Source organism: Pholcus phalangioides, unplaced genomic scaffold (genome assembly GCF_987345545.1).
Source record: "Pholcus phalangioides strain wild (caught in Gottingen) unplaced genomic scaffold, Ppha-v1.0 ptg000014l_1, whole genome shotgun sequence".
NCBI classification, from domain to species: domain Eukaryota; kingdom Metazoa; phylum Arthropoda; class Arachnida; order Araneae; family Pholcidae; genus Pholcus; species Pholcus phalangioides.
In genome coordinates this window covers 23,953,909-23,972,984 of record NW_028301607.1, presented here as the reverse complement: position 1 = coordinate 23,972,984, position 19,076 = coordinate 23,953,909, and the positions used below count along the sequence as shown (strand labels likewise).

Here is a 19,076-nt window from a genome sequence, read left to right as displayed (position 1 = left end):
CCAAACGGAAAAAAAGTTCTAATACAATCCTTATTGCATAACACCCCCGATCTATCCATATCCGTAAAGGAAGACCGTGTAGAAGAGTGTAAAAAAACAAAAAGCCAGTTGTTCCAATAATCCAGCAGCCGATTAGTGAAGATTAAGAATATATAGTGCACGAAACAGCGTATCATCAGAGACAGCTGATTATATGCGTACATACTTTTCGATGAAATCGATTCGAGCAGCTCGAACAACGATTTTATCTGGAAACGATGGTTTACATCCGTAGGTGCAAAGAATGGTCAGCTAAATCGATACAGCTTACGAGTTTAAGAAATCGATAGATTTATTTCTCGTGTAGTTCAGATGTGACCAAATTCCGAAAGTCTAAGAATTTGATATTTTCCTCCTCTTTCTCATTTTTTTTTTTTTTCAAACAGAACACACTATGCAAAATGCAATAGCTTTACGCATGTATCAGTAGTGCACTATTCTTCTCCTGTTGGTTGTTCTGGAATTGCTGTATCTTCTCAAACTTCCCGCTACAGAGACTGTTCCCTGAGTGAGATCCGTCTTCAGGGGTGTGCGGTCACATAGGAGCCCCGCACTCACCGTAAATTATTGGAGGCTTTCACCAATTCTTAAAATTATTTCTTGCATTAGTTCTGAATTTCCATATATTCTGGAATTTTTTATACAGTCCATTCCGAATTTGCATTTATTGCGGAGTTATTAGTTTCACTAATTGATAATTTTGATGAATTATGAAAATATTTCTTTATTAATTCTGAATTTTCACCAATTTTGTATTTTTTTCTTTCCTCCTCAAATCTGAAATTTTTCATTGATTCTGGAACTATTTCCTTAATTGTTTCTGAATTTTCATTTATTCCAGAATTTTTTAATATAACGGCAGTTCTAAATTTTCATCAATTGCGCGGAATTATTAGTTTCACTAATTTATAATGTTTTTTGTATTATGGAATTATTTCTTCCATTGATTCTGGAATTGTATCTTAAATTGTTTCTGAGTTTTCATTTATTCTAGAATTTTTTTCCTTCCGTGAATTCTGAATTTTCGTCAACTTTGGAATTATTTCTTTCATCAATTTCGAAATTACTTCTTTCAATAACTCTGAAATTTCATTGGAGCTGGAATTATTTCTTTCGATTAATTCATCATTTCAGACAGAAACTTTTTATTAGTTTCATGAATTGTTTCTCTCATTAGTTTAAAATTACCTTCAGTGCTGAATTCTCGGCAATTTTTGTGTTAGCTTACATTTAATTTAAAAATTTTTGTATGGATATTTTACCCCACCCCCCAAAAAAAAGTAAAAAATCAGAGCAAAGAGACATCCTAAACATTTTTGGTGCCCGAAATAGTTGAGGGACGCACCGGGCCCCGCCCTGAGCTTCACAAAAATCTGCACGCGACACACTTATTTATCCAGCGCCCGAGGTGGCGAGATGGTAAGATGCTCGCCGACCACCATGATGGTTGCCTTTAAGTTCGGGGGTTCGATCTTGGGAAAGAATAAAGATAACTTTTTCCCTCTACCCTGAGGCGACCGGGATTATACTGATAGATGGCACCTTCATTTCCCACCCAATTCCTTAGGTAGTAAATTGTTATATAACGATATGAGACCGGAGTTAGGGTGTACGGTGAAATAGTATTTATTTATCGTTTTTTTTTTTTGTTATATGTGTGACTTTTTTTTAAATAAAAATAGTGTTAATTTTTTTTGGCACGTAACTCTTTATCGCTGATAAATAAATACTTTACCAGTTTTGAAAGGAGTGAATTTTGATTTGATTCCATCAATGTTTTTATATTAATTCCCAAATTATTTCTTTCATTAACTCTTTGAAATGCTTTCATTAATTCACAAATTATTTTCAATTAGATTCTAAATTGGTTATATTTTATTACTTTTGAAACAATTTCCTTCATTAATTCTGAAACTTTCTTGAGCTATATTTTTCATCGATACTGACACAGTTTCTTTCATTAGTTCTGAGATTAATTTCTAAGTGCTTTCATTATAAATTCTGAAATTCTTTCATTAATTATAAATTTTTTTTTTAATTCTGAAATTCGTAGAAAGGATCGCTCTTTGAATGGGGGAAGAGACCCTGGATAAGACGGGGGGGGGCGGCACGAGAAGAAAATACGGTCCAAAGGATGACGCGAGCTGAAAAAGATTAAGAAACACTGTAGTATACAGTCGAATACCGTTATAACGAACGCCAAGAGACCGGAGGAATCACTTCGTTAAAATGAAATTTCGATATAAAGGAATTCTAGGTTACCTAGCATTGTTCCTATGTAAACTTAGAAAAGTGTTCGTTAAAACGAGATTTTCGCTATAATGGTATTCGTTAAAACGGGATTCGACTGTAGTATTATATTACATATAAGAAACATCATTGAACTGGAAATTCTGCTGCCACCTATCCAACAAAAAGCATAACTGTTATAATTCACCGATTGATATTGGTGATTGGTTTTCAAATAATGTACCGCATAAAAATATCATTATGATGTGATACTGATAAATAATTTTGGAGCAATAATATTATATGAATTATATAAACCACACTTCGGAAAATTTAACAGTTGATGGTCGTTTGCTGTAAAATAAAAGGAGTAATTACGCAAAAAGTGAAGACGTCCTTATACTCTATTGCAGCGGTTCTCAGCCTTTATTGACTCGCGGAGCCCTTTTCAGTAAAAAAGTTCTATGGCGGAGCCCCGTAGGCCAATTTTTTAATTATTCATCAAACTTACTGATTTATTTTTGCTACTTAAAAATATTTATAATTATTTTTTTAAAATTTTACTGGTTTTTTTTAATTTCCCTGGCGGCCGCGGAGCCCCTGTAGAGTGCACAAGGAGCCCCAAGGGCTCCGCGGAGCACCGGTTGAGAACCGCTGCTCTATTGTAACCATTAGGTGCCGGATTCCACACTTTTTTGCCAATGATTTGCATTTCAGTTAATTGACAGTTAGATTTTGTAATTGCTTATGAAATGCGTTCTTTTGAATTTTGATACTCCACCTCCTTCGGACACAGTTCTACGCATTCAAAATTTCTGTGATAAGTAAGTCACAACTCACCGAATTCATATTTTCTAAAATGATCTCAGTTAATTTGACATATACTGACACACAGAGGAGTATATGCATAGGCTGTGTACCCTAGTAGTTTAACCTTACTAGGATCCTTATCTATGCAACATAAAGCACTATCATCGGCGTATCAGAGCAATGAATCCCTTCAGGGCAACTAGTCGTTCAACAACTAGTCGGGCAACAAAATCGTTCATGTGGAAGTTGTGCAGTATCGGACCCAACCCACTTCCTTGAGCAATTGATAAACGAATGGGTCTTGAATTTGATATTGAGTCATTTATCTGTACTCGGAAACAGCGCGAGTAGAGATAGTTGCTTGCTCACAAATTTAATAATGTTAAAAGGCACTTTCATGTGCGAATCATCTTAAGCAGAAGCCCTTTATGCCAAACTTTGTCAAATGATTTCTTTAGGTCAAGGAATGCTACTGCTGCAGCTGAGAATGCTTTTAAATTGCGAGTTTTATTTATGTAATTTACAATACACAAACAACAACTGTTAAAATTCTAAGGCAAACTTATAAAATATTTATTAATGTCATGGCATGTAGTTTATTTTCATGCAGCAAATTTTAAGGTGATAATATTTTTTGGTATTTTCTATATTTCATAGATGGCAGCTAAAGTTCCAATGTAATGATATCATTTGTTTAACCACTTGCCCCTGATGGGGTTTTTAATTTTTTTCTGCACAGAAAATGTCAGGTTTTCTTATCATACAGAACACAATACAGGCGACAAGTACACCGAAAATCGTATACTTAATTTTTTAATTCGAAAAATATTAGAATTTTGATTCACAAATATATATATATATATACCATTTTTAGTGTATTTTCAAAAGCCAGGGGATGGCAACGCCCCCCCCCCCCCAAATGAGTGCCTGGGCCCGCATTCTCCAAATGGTTGAGAGCACGTACTCTTCTTTTTATATATTGTACACCATAGTTTCCCAACCTTTTTTTTTATCCCATCGCCAGTGCCGTCTTAACGCATGGGGCCCATCCGGGCACGGCCCGGGGGGGGATCTCAAAAGAAGCCGGGCCGAAGAAAAATAAGAACTGGTTGAATTTTTCGAGAATTTGCCAGGTAGGGCCTCAGAAAAATCACTTGGCCCGGGTCCCATGATGCTCTGCTCATCCTCAGAAATGTTTTCTCCCACCGCCCCTCCGAACACAATCTAATCCAAAGGATCCTATGTTATACTCGTAGCTTCTATCGCCCCCCCCCCCCACAGGGGGCGTTAACGCTCAAGTTGGGAATCACTGCTGTACATTATCTCCATTTTAAAATTTTACGCGCGAAAGAATTCGTCAGACGTAAACAAAAGTGATGCACTCTATTGGTCGGATTCAATCACGTGGAAATTCATCTCATCTTTGAATCAGCTGTTTGATATTTTCCAGCGCGTTTGCTCGTCAACAGATGGCAGCAGTGCTCCTATGTTTACATCCGTGGTGAAATCCATTGTTTACGGCCAAAGCGAAGACAATAGATTTGACGAAATCTGAACGTTTGAAAGATATAAATTTAACTTCGACAACATGTAGGTAAGTTAACGGCTAGCGATTTGTCATCACAATTCACTGAAATTACATGTAAAAATGGTTTCTTTATAAATGGTGTAATTGCGTGATGAACACGAGAAAAAGTGTTAAGACTGACCCACAGACGAAGATGGACATGGAGGTCTGGGGGGGGGCACTATTAGATCAGTCGACTCCACCTTTGACGCTGGGGGGGGGGGCATTGTCCCCCCCCAGCGTCAGAGGTGGCCCTTCCCCCCCCCGTATTCCGCCCATGCTGTGACCCCTTCCCCTTCACACCATGAGTGGGTCTCCACTCTGTAAATTTACAATGTAAAAGGGATTTATTCTGCTCTGAATCTCTGGCGAATTCCCCCTCTCCTTCCGGGTCATGAAGGGGTCGAGTTGTGTGGGGAAATGTAGGCACCATCTATCAGTGATAGGTGAAGAAGGCTTGATAGGTGAAGAATTTGTTTTTGTTCTTCCCATGGTTTTGAACCCGAGCATGAAAATTTGGAATACAAGCATCTTACCACTACAACACTCTGGTACTCGTCTTACTGATATGGTCCTTCCCTGTCTCGGTCACTTCCATGCTTACACACTCTCTAAGGTTAATCGTTTGGTTATTGCCATGCTCGCAAAATCTCTTGGCGACTGCGGATCCAGAGGAAGATGTGGGAATGATCACCCCCTCTCAAGAGCCGAATAATAATAATTTATCTGTCCCGCAAAATACGGGATGATACATTATAAACCTAAACAATAGGTCACCTCTACCACATCTCCCTGGATTCGCCTGCTTCCTCAGATCCATCCAAAGCTAAAGATGTCTGTCTCTGCTCCATTCACAGCTGAAGATATATGCTTTAACTTCATTCACAGTTGAAAATGCTATCTTCCCCTCCATTCGTGACTACGGGTGCAAGCTTCCACTCCATTCACAGATGAAGATATCTGTCTTGGCTTTATTCATTGTTGAAGATGGCAGCCTCAGCGCCATTCATGTTAGATGGCTCTTTTGTTTACTCATTGACTCGGTCCTTTGCTCTCTAGGTAACTCTTTTGTTTACTACTATGCTCATAGAATCTCTTGGTGGCTCTTTTGATTACTCTCTCTGGCATGGTTTCTTTTCGGTCTAGGTCATTCTTTGTTCAGGGGAGTGCAGGCAGGTCTTGTACCCTGAGCACCAGACCAAAGAGGGCACAAATTTCATTCTTTTTTAAACCTCTTTCAACATTACGGGGGGGGGGGGGGGTGCGCCAAAATTCATGCTTGCCTCAGCTGAGTAAGCATTTATTTGCTGCCCTGCCCCCATGCTTATACACTGTCTAGATCACGCTTTTGTTACTCCCATGCTGACAAAATCAGTAGGTGGCTCTTTTGGTGGTTCATTGACCTGGCCCCTTGCTCTCTAGATCACTCTTTTGGTCATTCCCATTCTTATTTTAGTCGTACCCGTTAATGACATGTCACTTATCCTCCAAGGGTATGTGTATGACAGGTTGGAAACCTTTGATGTGTGCTAATTATAATCTAATGCAGAGAATTGCACGTAGAATGTTTTCTGCTCAGTACGACTTATTTTCATTGTCCTAGCTCTTATAAAACTCATCGAGATATCTTGTCTGGAGCATTTTTCCGCTTGCTACAGTTTCTCAAGATGGTTTTTTGATAATGTTATAAGCAGGTTCCACTTTATATGCAGGAATATATTGAGGAGTGTCTACATATGAATAAACAATTCTGTCACTCTTTGTGATTTACCATTGAGTGCATCACATTTTCGTTTTGTCTGAATTTTTTTATTATCATGGATTCAGAGGTATATTTTTTTTCCATTTTAGGCGATATAAAGAGCATGGGAGAAGCAGAGCCGTTGCAAAATTCTCCTAATACTTGCTCCCAGAGGCTAAAATCATGGATGTACAGAGACTGCTGCTCGGTTTCCGCCTTGAAAAGACGCTTGCCGATACTAGTGTGGCTCCCAAAGTATGGTCTTGAAGATCTTAAAGGTGATTTGGTTGCCGGTTCAACCGTTGCTCTGACTGTGATTCCTCAAGGATTAGCTCTAGCTTTATTGGCTGGGCTACCCCCTCAGGTAATAATACTAATAATATTATTTCTATTTTATAATACAGTCAAAATGCACATCTTAAATGGACTTGAACAATTATTGAATACTAGAAATGGTAAACCCAGTAAGTGCCAAACCCCAAATTTTACAGGAGAGCGAAAAATAAGTTTCAGATGCTGTAGACCAACGTGTTAAGTGACATCTACTGATACATTTTGCACCTACTTAGAGTGAGTTGGACACTTGCATTGTTTTCCAAGTTGAAAACCTTGATGTGTTTCGATGTGAAAAACCTTTTTTCTCTGCATTTACTATTTCTGGTCTTGAAATCAAAAGCTCTTGAACGGAAAAGACATTAAAAGAAAACTTCAAGGAAATAGACCTTTTTCCTAGATATTATACAGATGTGACCTCAGAAAAAAAGTCATCTGGTCTCCACCGGGAATCGAACCTAGTTCCTCTTGCAAAATGGGCAAGTGTGATATCATGTACACCACTGGAGACATGACCTTGCCTTCCTTATTTCACCCACTTTAACAAGAAATGCTGAAGTAAAGGCATCGGTAGCCTTCCTTGAAACTAGAACGACAGAAGCAGTCATTTTGACCGCAAAGCTACTATGACATGCAATTACACTCAAACGGTTTATCTCAGTTGTTAGAATTTCATGACTTCTCTGATCTTGTCAAGGCTCTTAAATCTGTAAAATATAAAGGTTTCTTAGTTTAGTGGTGAAATTAAGTTCTACCCAGAACAACGGTAACAGTCATTTAGATTGCTCTATATTTTGACTTCTCTTTGACCGCTATAGAGATTTTTAACTACAGTAGGCTCTCACTAATCTGGCATATATTAGACCACGGTGTGCCAGATTACTGGAAATTGATTGAAAAAACCTGAAAAACTTCTGTGCAGACTTGTAGTGACGTGTCTTCTATTTTAGAAGAAAACCCGCTTAAAAATGCTGGATGGCTGGACTAGTGAACAACCGCATTATAGAGAATCTATAGTAATATGATTGCAAAACATGCTGAGATGGACAGTCTTATTATGCGAACATTAATATTGAGGGAGTAGATGTTCTATGGTGGTGTTTGTTTTTCTTCAGTACCCATTTTGAACCATTTGAAGGTACACTTTCGAAGAAGCTTATCGTCATACGTTATTCAATTCATTTAGCGTTTTTACAGATCTTGAAATTTTTACTACATTGCATTCTCTGGTACAATGTCACACAAAAAAAGAGAAATCTTCATTTTTCCTGATTTTATCCATGGACAGGGCTCCAACCCAGGGGCATGAGATGATTCTTATTATTTTTTGTTTCTTCACACTGTAAATTCACTATAGAGGGTGTCCCACCAAATATCCTAGCTTAAGGTCCCTGCTGGATTATGTGGGGAGCCCACCACATATCATGCTTTTGACTGAGCAAAAATAATAATTTTACAGTTGGTAGGCAGAGAAAATCTAGGTCTCGATTACCATGCACGCACATAATTGAAATCACGGAACAAGCAAATTTCTGCCAGAAACAATGAAATTTTATTACTCTACTAATGAGTGTTGTTGGTATTTTCGACACAATGAATTCATCCAATGCACAATACGATTGGCATCGTAAAGCAGTTTTACATATTATTTTACATTTCTCAGGATTTGAGTGCTATTCTTGATTTTTTTTTTTAAATTATGCACATGCAATCTCTTTCCAAATTTCCCTATTATACTTCAAACCTTATGTGTTGAATGCCAAGTGAAAATGACGCCACGAATCACAAGACCTAAAAAAATAGTCAAAAACCTCTTCTTAAAGTAACAAATCATGAGATTAGTCCTTGTCATAACAAGCCCTTTTGTCTGGAATCCCAAAAAATTGATGCATGAACAAGGGTTTATTGCAAAAATAATTCAAAAAGACTGAATAGGTACTGTTCTATAAGTTTCGGTAAAGGAATATAATTTATGTTTTTTTTTTCCTATTGTGATCAATATGACCTCTATTCATCATTCTAGGAAGTTTGAAATTCCTATCATTCAGGTGGGATGGTCGACAGAGTGAGACAGCTCTTTCTCAACCAAACATATCAAGGAAATAGACCCTTTCCTGGTCTGTTTTCAAGAGGATTTGGGTTTGATTTCTGGCGGAGACCAGATGACTTTTCTGTTTCTGTGTAATGCTTGTTATGTGTAGTGGTGTCATCTGTCATCAATTTTTTTCACTCATAGTTAGAAAAATTGATGGCAGAAGGAAGCATTACATATAACAAGCATTACCCAGAAACAAACTTCACGTTAGTTTCACTACACACACACACACACACACACACACACACACACACACACACACACACACACACACACACACACACATTCCAACGTGTACTAATTCATTAGAAATTCGGCACAGGAATATGGACGAGGTGTATGTCTGGTTTGTATTTTTCCTTGATATGAAAAGAAAGTAGCTTTTCCCACCGAGAAAAAGCAGTCTCACTTTTAAATGGCATAATGTTCAGGACGGAAGGAACTTTGATGTGTCAACCAACGTTGTTAATCACAGGGTTTATAAAATTTCATATGATTCTATTTGTTTGTAACAAGAAGCAAATTTTTGCCGGAATATGAAAAATATTTTACTACTAATATTTTATGTTCAAATGCCGAAGGAAAATAATGGCAGTTTAAAGGGAACAACAAAGTTCTCAAGTTTTTTTAATAGTGTTGTAAAATTGTTAATAAATTTTCATGAATTTGAAAAACATTTTATTTGTTTTCCAGTTTGGGCTGTACACAGCTTTCATGGGTTGCTTCATGTACACAGTATTTGGCAGCTGTAAAGATCTGACGATAGGACCAACATCCATTATGTCCATAATGACAGCACATCATGTTGCCATAGGTGGAGTGACTTATTGCATCTTATTAACATTTCTTACTGGTTGCATTATGCTGATCATGGGGATTCTCAATTTAGGTGCGTGTTTTTATTTTTATATAATGTGCATTAATGCAGCAAAACTCTCATTTTACAATACCACATTCGTTCACATCTTTAATTGTATCTTTACATACTGTAGGAATTTTGTGAATAATTAATATGGTATTAGAGTTCATATAAGTTCATAGTAGATAGAATCGAGATCTTGATTTTTCAATGTCTTCATTCACATTCATTATTATTATTTTTTCCTGCAGGTTTTCTAGTCACATTCATATCATCATCTGTCGTCACTGGTTTCACTACTGCGGCAGCCGTTACTATTGCTGCTACTCAGCTTTCAGTAAGTCATTCATTAATATTCATTATTTATATCATTGACAACTTCACTTTTTTCTGGGTGTGCAGAGAGAAACTCTTAAATCCCTCCCCCCCCCCCATTAGCTGGCATATCGAGAAATAGCGAGGGACACAGTATGTGGCAGGAATACTCGTATTTTAAGGCATGCCAGGAAATTTGAGTCACAGATTCTGCAAAATTCTTAAACATCTTTATTCTAAACATCCATTGAATTGGCTAAATGCATATTGTGATCCTTATCAGGGCCGTCTTAAGGACATCATGGACCCTGGGCAAAGTGATTTTTCTGAGGCCCTACTTGGAAAATTCTCAAAAAATTCAACTATTTCTCGCTTCTCTGACAACTCAAGGCCTTGCCCAGGTGGACGCATGTCAGAAATGGACCAGATCCTAACATTAAAAAAATCTGGTGTCCCTTGAGTTTCACAGCATACCGGCTAGTGCTGGGCCGCTATATGGTAAAATCACAAGCAATATTGCAGTTATAAACAAGGCAGCTGTGCGGTCATATGGGTATCTTGTTAGACTCTCATCAAGAGGATCCAGGTTCAAATCCTGTTGGCGGCACAGTGGCAGTTGGCTGGAGTTGATTTCCTGTGGTTTTCCAGCTTCGACGTGGAAAATGCAAGCCAGTTTCCCATTTGAAAAAAAAGTCCCTCTCCACAGAGTAGGCAGACCTCCATCATGATACAGTACTTTCATAACGTGGAAATTCAAGCATTTACCACCTTTACTTCAAAACATGAAGGCAGATGGCAGCTAGAACGAGAAACAAACACATCTCTGATAACATAAATATGCTAGGGCCACACATGCATGCGCGTGCACACACACACCCAACATGCTGTACCCGGTTCATTAGAAATTCAGCAGCGGATTGTGTATTGGGTGCATGTATAGGGATGACCCTATCGCTATCGCCTGGAATCTGTGTGGACCCCAGCTACCTTCAGTTACCATGGAGAATTTTTAAAAGGGTTAGGTAGTGGTGTTAGGTAAAACAAAGCTACAACTAGACATAAATTTATTCTGTTAATCAGTATACATTTTGGCACTTCCTGGGCCGGTTCTGGACATTTTTTGAGTGTAAGTGAATATTATTTTGGTGATAAAAAATCGCTCCATCCACTTCAGTTGGCACCCTTAAAAAATTTTCCCCTTTTAGTTATCGCCTTCTGTGGCCACATAATTTTCAAGATTTGGACCCTGCACCTTCTAATAGTTTTTAACACCTTCCCACCTTCTAATAGTTTTTAACACCTGTCCTACCTGGTCCAGCATCCGAAGTACCTGACACCCCCCCCCTCCGCCTTCCCTTAGTTGCGGTGCTGGTTACAAATTTATTATTGAGTTTTATATATTGCAGTTGCTATTGTTTTTTTTTTTAAATTGGAAATCGACATGGAGTATATCATTTTGTTTCATGAAAATATTTTTTCTGATTATACAATGAAATTGTTTCGCCTGGCAGGGAATATTTGGAATGACATACAAGTCTGAAAATTTCATTGAAGATATCATCAATTTCTTCCATGGTCTCATTAGTAATCAAATCAGGTATGTGTAGTTCTCACCGAAAAACCTATTTCATTAGCATCGCTTATTTTAATGTGGAAATAAAAATTATCTCTTTAACGCACCAGCTGGTGCAATTGATCTGACAGATCAACAAAGACAAACTGTCATTGAAAGTCTGACAGATTTTAAATGAGCGTGATAGAATGCAAACAATTTTTTTAATTGAACTTTTCATATTCCGACAAACACAATGTTGATTTAATTTTATATTTTCACAATGATGATTTTAAGAAATGTCAGGTTTTTCATAAATGTGATGTTCAAAGGGGTTTGAGATTACTTATGTTCTCCTGTTCTAGGTATTGGGATATGGCGATGGGTCTGAGCTCTATTGCATTTCTTTTGTTACTCAGTGTAAGTGTTGGCAATTCTTTTCTTTTTTTCATACTACTAGGTTCAAAAAGTTCCGGAACTTATTTTGATATGGAAGAATGGCTACAGATAGAATCTGTTTATTTGGTGTTTCTTTCAAAGTAAATACCCTGCACAATTATACATATTTGTTCATAGAAAGATGGAAATGTGGATTGCAAGCCTCCTTTTGTCACATCCTCCAGTGCCTTCATCGCTGTTCACTGCACTTGTTGGAACCTAATAGTCGTTGCTCCTTAAGTAAATTCTTTATCCGAGGAAAAAAGTCAAATGGGGGCAAGATCGAGGGAATAAGCTGGCTGTGGAAGTATATTGGAATGTGATGTTTTGACAGGTAATCTGACACCAGGAGGGACCTGTGAGTCCTTAAACGTCTACATGATTCAGTGACTTGCAAGCAACCAGATCTTTGGAAGGCCAAGTTGTGGGAGCTTCATCATGATAATGTGCCAACTCACAGGTCTCTTCTGGTGTCCGATTATATGTCAAAACATCACATTCCAATACTTCCACAACCAGCTTATTCCCCTGATCTCATCACATGAAACTTTTTTTTCTTCTTCGGATGAAGAATTTGCATAATGGGCAATGACTTTCAGGTTCCGAAGAAAAGCAGCGACAAAGTTATGCAGCAAACAAGCAAAAAAGGTTGCAATCCACATTTACATTTGTGTATGAATGATGACAGAAATGTATAATTGCATTGGGTAGGATTTCGAAGGAAACACCAAATAAACAGGTGTACTGTACTCATTCTTTCATAATAAAATAAGTTCTGGAACTTTTTGAATGTAGAGGGATAATTCAAATAATTACATTTTATTTGTTTTATTGATTAATTCATGAATGCAATTTCTTAACGGTGTTATTCTAAAATTTGATACTTTTATTTTCAAAATTTGAGATAAAAAAATGGTAAAATATTCAGTAATTCATTCATTGAAAGATATTGATATTTTATTATTCTATTGATGTTACTCTTACATGATAATGAATATATAGTAGTATTTCAGGGATGTGAAGTTTGAGAAGTGCTGTTGTTCAAGAGCGGTCGCCAAGACTGCTGCTTCCCTCTGGTGGCTCATTGCTACAGGTATTATTCCCAAAATTCATAAAATAAATATAATTATTAAGACAAACACAGGATCTGACAATTTGAAAGATTATTTGTTTCATATGTTCAATCGTCAGATGTTAATAATCAAATAACATCAACTTCACGAATTCAAGATAAAGGGCGTCTCGATAATTGATAGTGATCAATCACCTCAAGTGCTGGTTTTAGCATTCTATAACATGAAAATAGGGTGAAAAATTTATTCTTCATGAAACTATTATTGGTGTAAATAATAATAAATAAATTGTGTTACACATCCTTTATATGTATTGGGCAGTGCTATGTATGCCTCCCTGCTTTTCTCTCATGTTGCTCGTGAGCATGCTATGATCGTGTAGTAATGTTATGTTTTGAGTGAAGTTTATTAGTAGATCTCTGCGAACTCCTCTCACATCTATTAATGATGATTTTTTTTATTATGATAATACATAGTACATATGATGGGATCATACATGGTGTCCTGTAAGTGCTAACACAGTCTTTATCTCATCAACCTTCTATCGGAGAGGTATAGTTTTTATGTAAAAAATGCTCAAAAAGACGTTCAAAAATTACCCTGTACTAGTTTTGAGAGTGAAAATACAGTGTGTAGCAAAATAAATATCTAAATTTTTATACGGTCACCCCTTTTCTCTAACTTCTAATTAGGAAGTTGTTGCCCTGTATATCCTGAGACCAACAAAAAACATCTAAGTTTCTAAGTGCAATATTTGCTGAGATGTTCTAATTCAAAATCAGAGAAAAGTTGGGAAAGGACAGCATAAATGAGGGAAAGGAGCATTGTGTCCATTATTTTTTGCTGTTCTTTCTCAACTTTTCTCTGATTTTGAATTGAAATAGCTCAGCAAATATTACACTTAGGAACATAGAATTTTTCTGTGTATCTCGGGAGATGTACGGTAACAACTTTCTATTTAGAAGTAAAAGGACAACCAGTCCGAATAAAAATTTAGATTTTTTTATTTTGTGAAACACTTTATTTTCACTTTCAAAACTGGTGCAGGGCAAGTTTCGAATGCCTTTTGAGAATCTTTTAAACTGGAATCGTACCTCTACAATGGACGGTTGATGAGATGAAGGCTGCATTAGCACTTGCAAGACATCCTGTATACAGTGACACCTCAACTTAAGTGTGTCTGCAGTTATAAGTTGTATGTTATGCGTATCATGCCACAAACGAATAAACTTGTTAACAAAAGACCTAAAAGCATGAAGCATGTGGTTTTTTTTTGATAGCGGTCATAAAACCTGGCCATTTACTTGATCTCATAAGTCAAAGTACCACTCTATAGCAGGGTATGACAATTCCCAGGTGCTCGGTTGCCATGGTGACAAAAACATTGATATTAAATCCTAAAATTTTCTACTTAATCGGCATCTAGAGACAACATAAATTTTTTTCTAAAGTTACATCTACGTGTTCACTAACATAGAAAGGGATCATTTAGTTCCCAGAAAGTTAAATGCTGTTTTGGAACTGTTTTACCAACAAAAAAAAATTGGTTTTTAAGATATTTGGTGCTTAATTTTTTTGTTAGATTTGTCAAATCCTGCTTTTCAGGTATTTTTTTGAAATAAAAATAGTTTTATATTGAATGTCACTTGTCATTGAATGTCAATTGTCTTAGCTAGGAATGCCATTCTAGTCTTGATAGCAGCTGGTATTGCAGCAGCTCTGATTGCCCATGGTGTTGATGCTCTGACTCTAACACAAGAAGTCGAACCTGGTCTTCCTTCTTTCAAACTGCCTATATTTTCTTACAATTACTATGATAACTCCACCAACCAGACTGTCCATATATCTTTTTTGCACATGGTTCAGGTAAATAATCTATGTATATAAAATTGATTTTGTGTCTGTGTATTTCTCTATACAAATCTACAATTTTAGATTGATCATCGTCAAATTTTGCATATATTCCAAACGGGACTCAACTTGAACGATAAGCTACTTTAAAAGTTTGTTAGAGCTGGGCAAAAACTGTCAGGCAGCAATGTTTTCTGAGCCTCAACAATCACTTTCAGAATGTTTACTTTGGTTATCGTGGTTTCCTAACAATGCGTTTCAGACATTCATATGCCTTTACAATGGTTTGTCACTTCTTTAATCTTTTAACGGCCAATGTTCCCAATTGGGAACATACTTTTGATTAATTCAAAAAAATATTTTTCTTTCACAAAAATAGCTGATTTTTTCCCTGAACATATAAGGTTCTGAACCAATTTTCCCAATTGGGAACATTCAAGAAAACGCATAGGGAAGTTTTTTTCTTCAATTTCTCGATTGATATCTCTTAACTAAAGAATCAGAAGGAGAAATTAACAAAAAAAAAAAAAAAAATGAAACTCAGTTTGAATCTGAATTCGGCCGGTAAAAGGTTAATGCTGCCCGTATTATGTATAATAAGGGTTTGTCACTTTTTCAATCCTCCCAGTAATCGAAGAAAACCTGGGCAGCTCCGGGAATTGTAGCTAGTAAATGTTATAAAAGTGTAGGTGTATGTCTCATTCTATCTTCACTCCTTTTAGATATAAGGGTTTTATTCTACATAATCTTTTTTCATAAGTTTTTTTCTTTACTATTCAGTGTTACAAATCAAACTCAATATATTAAATGTTCAACTTCATTCAATTAGTATTAATGTTGAGATTATTAACCACCAGGCAGTAAGATGGTAATTATCCTTACTCTATTTCCCAGGATTTAGGTTCAGGATTGGCTGTGATCCCTCTATTGGCCGTTTTAGAAGCTATAGCCATTGGAAAATCATTCGGTAAGAAATAAAAACCTTATCAAAATTTTTTTCTGGCAGTGTAGATCTCAATGTTGATAATCGAAGGTGAATGGGACCAAGACTGAATTAGCCATGGCGACCCTAAGCAACTTTTTCTGATGAACTTCCCAGATCTATAAGGTACTCACCTAAAGTACCAAAGGATGTTTAGAGGTGTCGCAAGTTCGATACTCAGTTCGCCCTTGTCAGAAAACTTTCCTGACACAGGCGTACAACAGAAACGGCGACATGACTGCAGAAACAATTGCTACCGCAGGGAGTTCCCCATCGAGGGGTTAACGCACCAACCTCTCGATGAGTATAAAAAATAAGCCTGCCGATCGGAATCGGCAATAAATTGTAGGTCCTGGTCCAATTAGCCCTCGTGTGCAGAAAATGACCATGGTGCAACAAAAATGATCAAATATGTTTGAACTCTTTCTTCAACTACTTACTTCACTGTGATTATCATTTGCTAATGGGCTCAGCTTTGCAAATTGTTAGCGAATAATTTTTTAATTTTTTTTTTGGCATGAATATGCTGCATCACAGAGAAAAGTTCACATAAAGCAGCCATCTTGAGCCAAGGCTGTAGCGAGGGGGGGGGGGGACTTGGGGGGGTCTGTCTGCCCCCCCCCCCCCTGAAATGTGAGAAAATGACTGAAAAAAGGAGAAAAGATGGCCAAATCTGTTGTTCAACCACTTTGGTTCCCTCCCCCAAAATGCAAGTAGATGAAATTTCTGGCTACGGGCCAGTTTTGAACCCATTGCTTACGAGCACCATGATGCTTCCTAAAGCACGCATCATGCTCAATGATCATGTCTAATTTAGTGCTCATGAGAGTATCAATTTTTCAACGTTCAATTAAACACTTTGTACAAATTTCATTCAAGTACTGAAATCAACTTCATTTCATGCATTTGTATGTCAAACTTGCTGTAATGGTGTTCTTCTTTTGATGATTGTGTACAGACAGTGCTCGTGAATAGAAAAAAGGTTGAAGACCTTTGCCATAAAGTGTGAAAAATGTTGAAATGTGGTTCAAAATTGGAGAGGAGAAATTTTAATTTCTGTTCGTTACATCTGCGAGGCCCTTCCAAGGTGTAAAGCTTTAGGCAGCACCTTGTTTATTTTTATACATTGCCTTCACTGAACTCTGGATTACTGAAAACACTCGTATTACTTAACAAACCATTAAAAAATGTGTCAATTATTTTTCTTCAGGATTTTCAAATGTATTTTTCCATTATTCTCTTTCTGAAAATTTCCTTTTTTTCGTTTCATTCACTTTTAGCTAAGGGAAAGAAAATTGATGCAACACAGGAAATGGTGGCGCTCGGTAATTATTTTATAAGCATCATCTTTTGTGTTCAATTTGAGTTTCTAATGCAAGGGTCTCAAACACAACCAGAGAATGTTTCAATTTAGGATTATTTTGTTGCCAGGCTTTTGTGTAAACAAATGTAAGCATCATTTGAATTTATCGTTTTATTTATTTTGGTTACCTGAGGATCCCTTAACCAAACAGTGGGAGAACTAAGTAACCCCTGGGTTATGCCCCATAGCTGCTCGCTATGTTTTCACATTAATTTCTGATGTCTTCTGTTTTTTTGAGATATGTGCCGTGGACCCCTTACCAACCCCTTTCGAGTAGGTTTACCAGATTCAAAAGCAGAAAAAGAAGGACACCTGCATGCGCACCCTTGATAATTTAATTTTCTCCAATTTTCATAACAGATGACACCACTGTACTGACCAAAAACCACCAAATAACCATTTTTTCCAACTATAATAGAACCGCTAAAAAGAGCAAAAGAAGAAAAAAAGAAAATAACAATTCACACTCCCTTCCCGTGTAACGAATCGTTCCTACCATCTGGTCAGTTTTATTGCTGCACCCTTAGAAGATTTTTAGGGGGAGCATGCTTCTTTTGGAGCATTGCTTTTTTGTCAGAGGCGATTTGTAAATCACCATAGGAATAAGCATTGAGTGTTTTTTGCATCTTATTCTCCTTATTTCTGATTGGAAGAGGTAACAAACACCCCCCTCCCTTTCAGGGCCGTCTTAATAGCAGCATGGGTCCTCTTTGATGGGGCAAAGGGATTTTTCTGAGGTCCTTACCTGGCCAGAAATGCCTGCCAACCAATTTACACTCCTTCTTTTGAAAATTTTTATTAGAGCTCATTTTCATGAGACTGCCCTGGCAGGCCCATGCGTTAAGATGGCACTGTTCACTTCAGTTTATGGCAACAGATGTCGGTGAAAAAGCAATGGCACATTCTCAAAATGGATGTTGCAGTTTTCTTCTTAAACAGCTTTTTTGTCCCTGGCTGTCTTTTTAATTTTATACTGGAGCAAGCTGGGCTATGGTTACAATAGCATCTGCCCAGCCTGGAGGCAAATGGGGATTGGGGATTTCTTTTATTCTGGGAATTTAGAACAGTCATTAGTCAAAGCATGTAAACATGTGTAGGGGAAAACACACAAACACACATGTCAATGAAGATATTATGGAATGAAAATAAAAAATTTCCATTGCAAAAAAAAGAAAAATAATTTTGGAAACCTGGAAAAGGAGGACAAAAGGGTGAATTTTCTAAAATTTAGGACAATGGTTGAAATGACATCAAAAAGGAGGTCTGGTAACCTTACTTGTGACCCCCCTGAACCATACTTGGTAAACCACCAAGCTCAAGAGAGGGAAAAAAAAGCACATATTTTTCGTAGTTTTTATGGAGTCCAAGAGGAGAAACTTTTTTTTTTCTTCAAAAGTCATGTTTTTTGAAATCCTTGCTCGGAGATTAATCGATATGTTTATCCAGTATAAATGAAGTTCTGTTTCCATGGAAATGGTGCGTTGTTCACAGGTTACCATTACGAAGTGATGGTTGTAGCTGTGTTTTCTATGTATTCAAAAACTTGACATTGCATGTTATGAAATTGACAAAATTTATTCAAGGTTCGTACGGGTCAGGGAAAACCTGGAAAAGTCAGGGGAAAAAAAATTTACTAAAAAAAGTCAGGGAAATCAGGGAAAATGGCCCATTTTTGCTTTAAAACCTGGAAATTTCAGACAACGACCTGAAAAATCGTCACGATTGTCGTCTGATCGGGAAAAAACATCGATCAAAAATAATAATGAGGGAAAAAAATCCGTCGGGATGAAAAAGGGAATTCCGATAACATCGTAAATATTAATAATCCA

The 19,076-nt window shown here is 37.0% G+C and overlaps 1 protein-coding gene across 2 annotated transcripts in view; it reads left to right on the top strand.

Annotated features, from left to right (window-relative positions):
* LOC149078303 (sodium-independent sulfate anion transporter-like) overlaps positions 1-19,076 on the top strand; it is a 51,013-nt gene that overhangs the window by 17,723 nt on the left and 14,214 nt on the right. The window contains exons 1-10 of one of the 2 annotated variants that reach the window (XM_089241954.1): positions 4,546-4,672; positions 6,497-6,750; positions 9,508-9,703; positions 9,925-10,010; positions 11,500-11,585; positions 11,906-11,960; positions 12,984-13,071; positions 14,724-14,917; positions 15,797-15,869; positions 17,165-17,209. In XM_089241954.1, the coding sequence (XP_089098080.1) occupies positions 6,511-6,750; positions 9,508-9,703; positions 9,925-10,010; positions 11,500-11,585; positions 11,906-11,960; positions 12,984-13,071; positions 14,724-14,917; positions 15,797-15,869; positions 17,165-17,209 (1,063 nt within the window). In that variant the 5' untranslated portion in view covers positions 4,546-4,672; positions 6,497-6,510. Of the gene's footprint in view, positions 1-4,545; positions 4,673-6,496; positions 6,751-9,507; positions 9,704-9,924; positions 10,011-11,499; positions 11,586-11,905; positions 11,961-12,983; positions 13,072-14,723; positions 14,918-15,796; positions 15,870-17,164; positions 17,210-19,076 lie in introns of those variants that run through there. The other variant, XM_089241953.1, reaches the window with a different exon arrangement.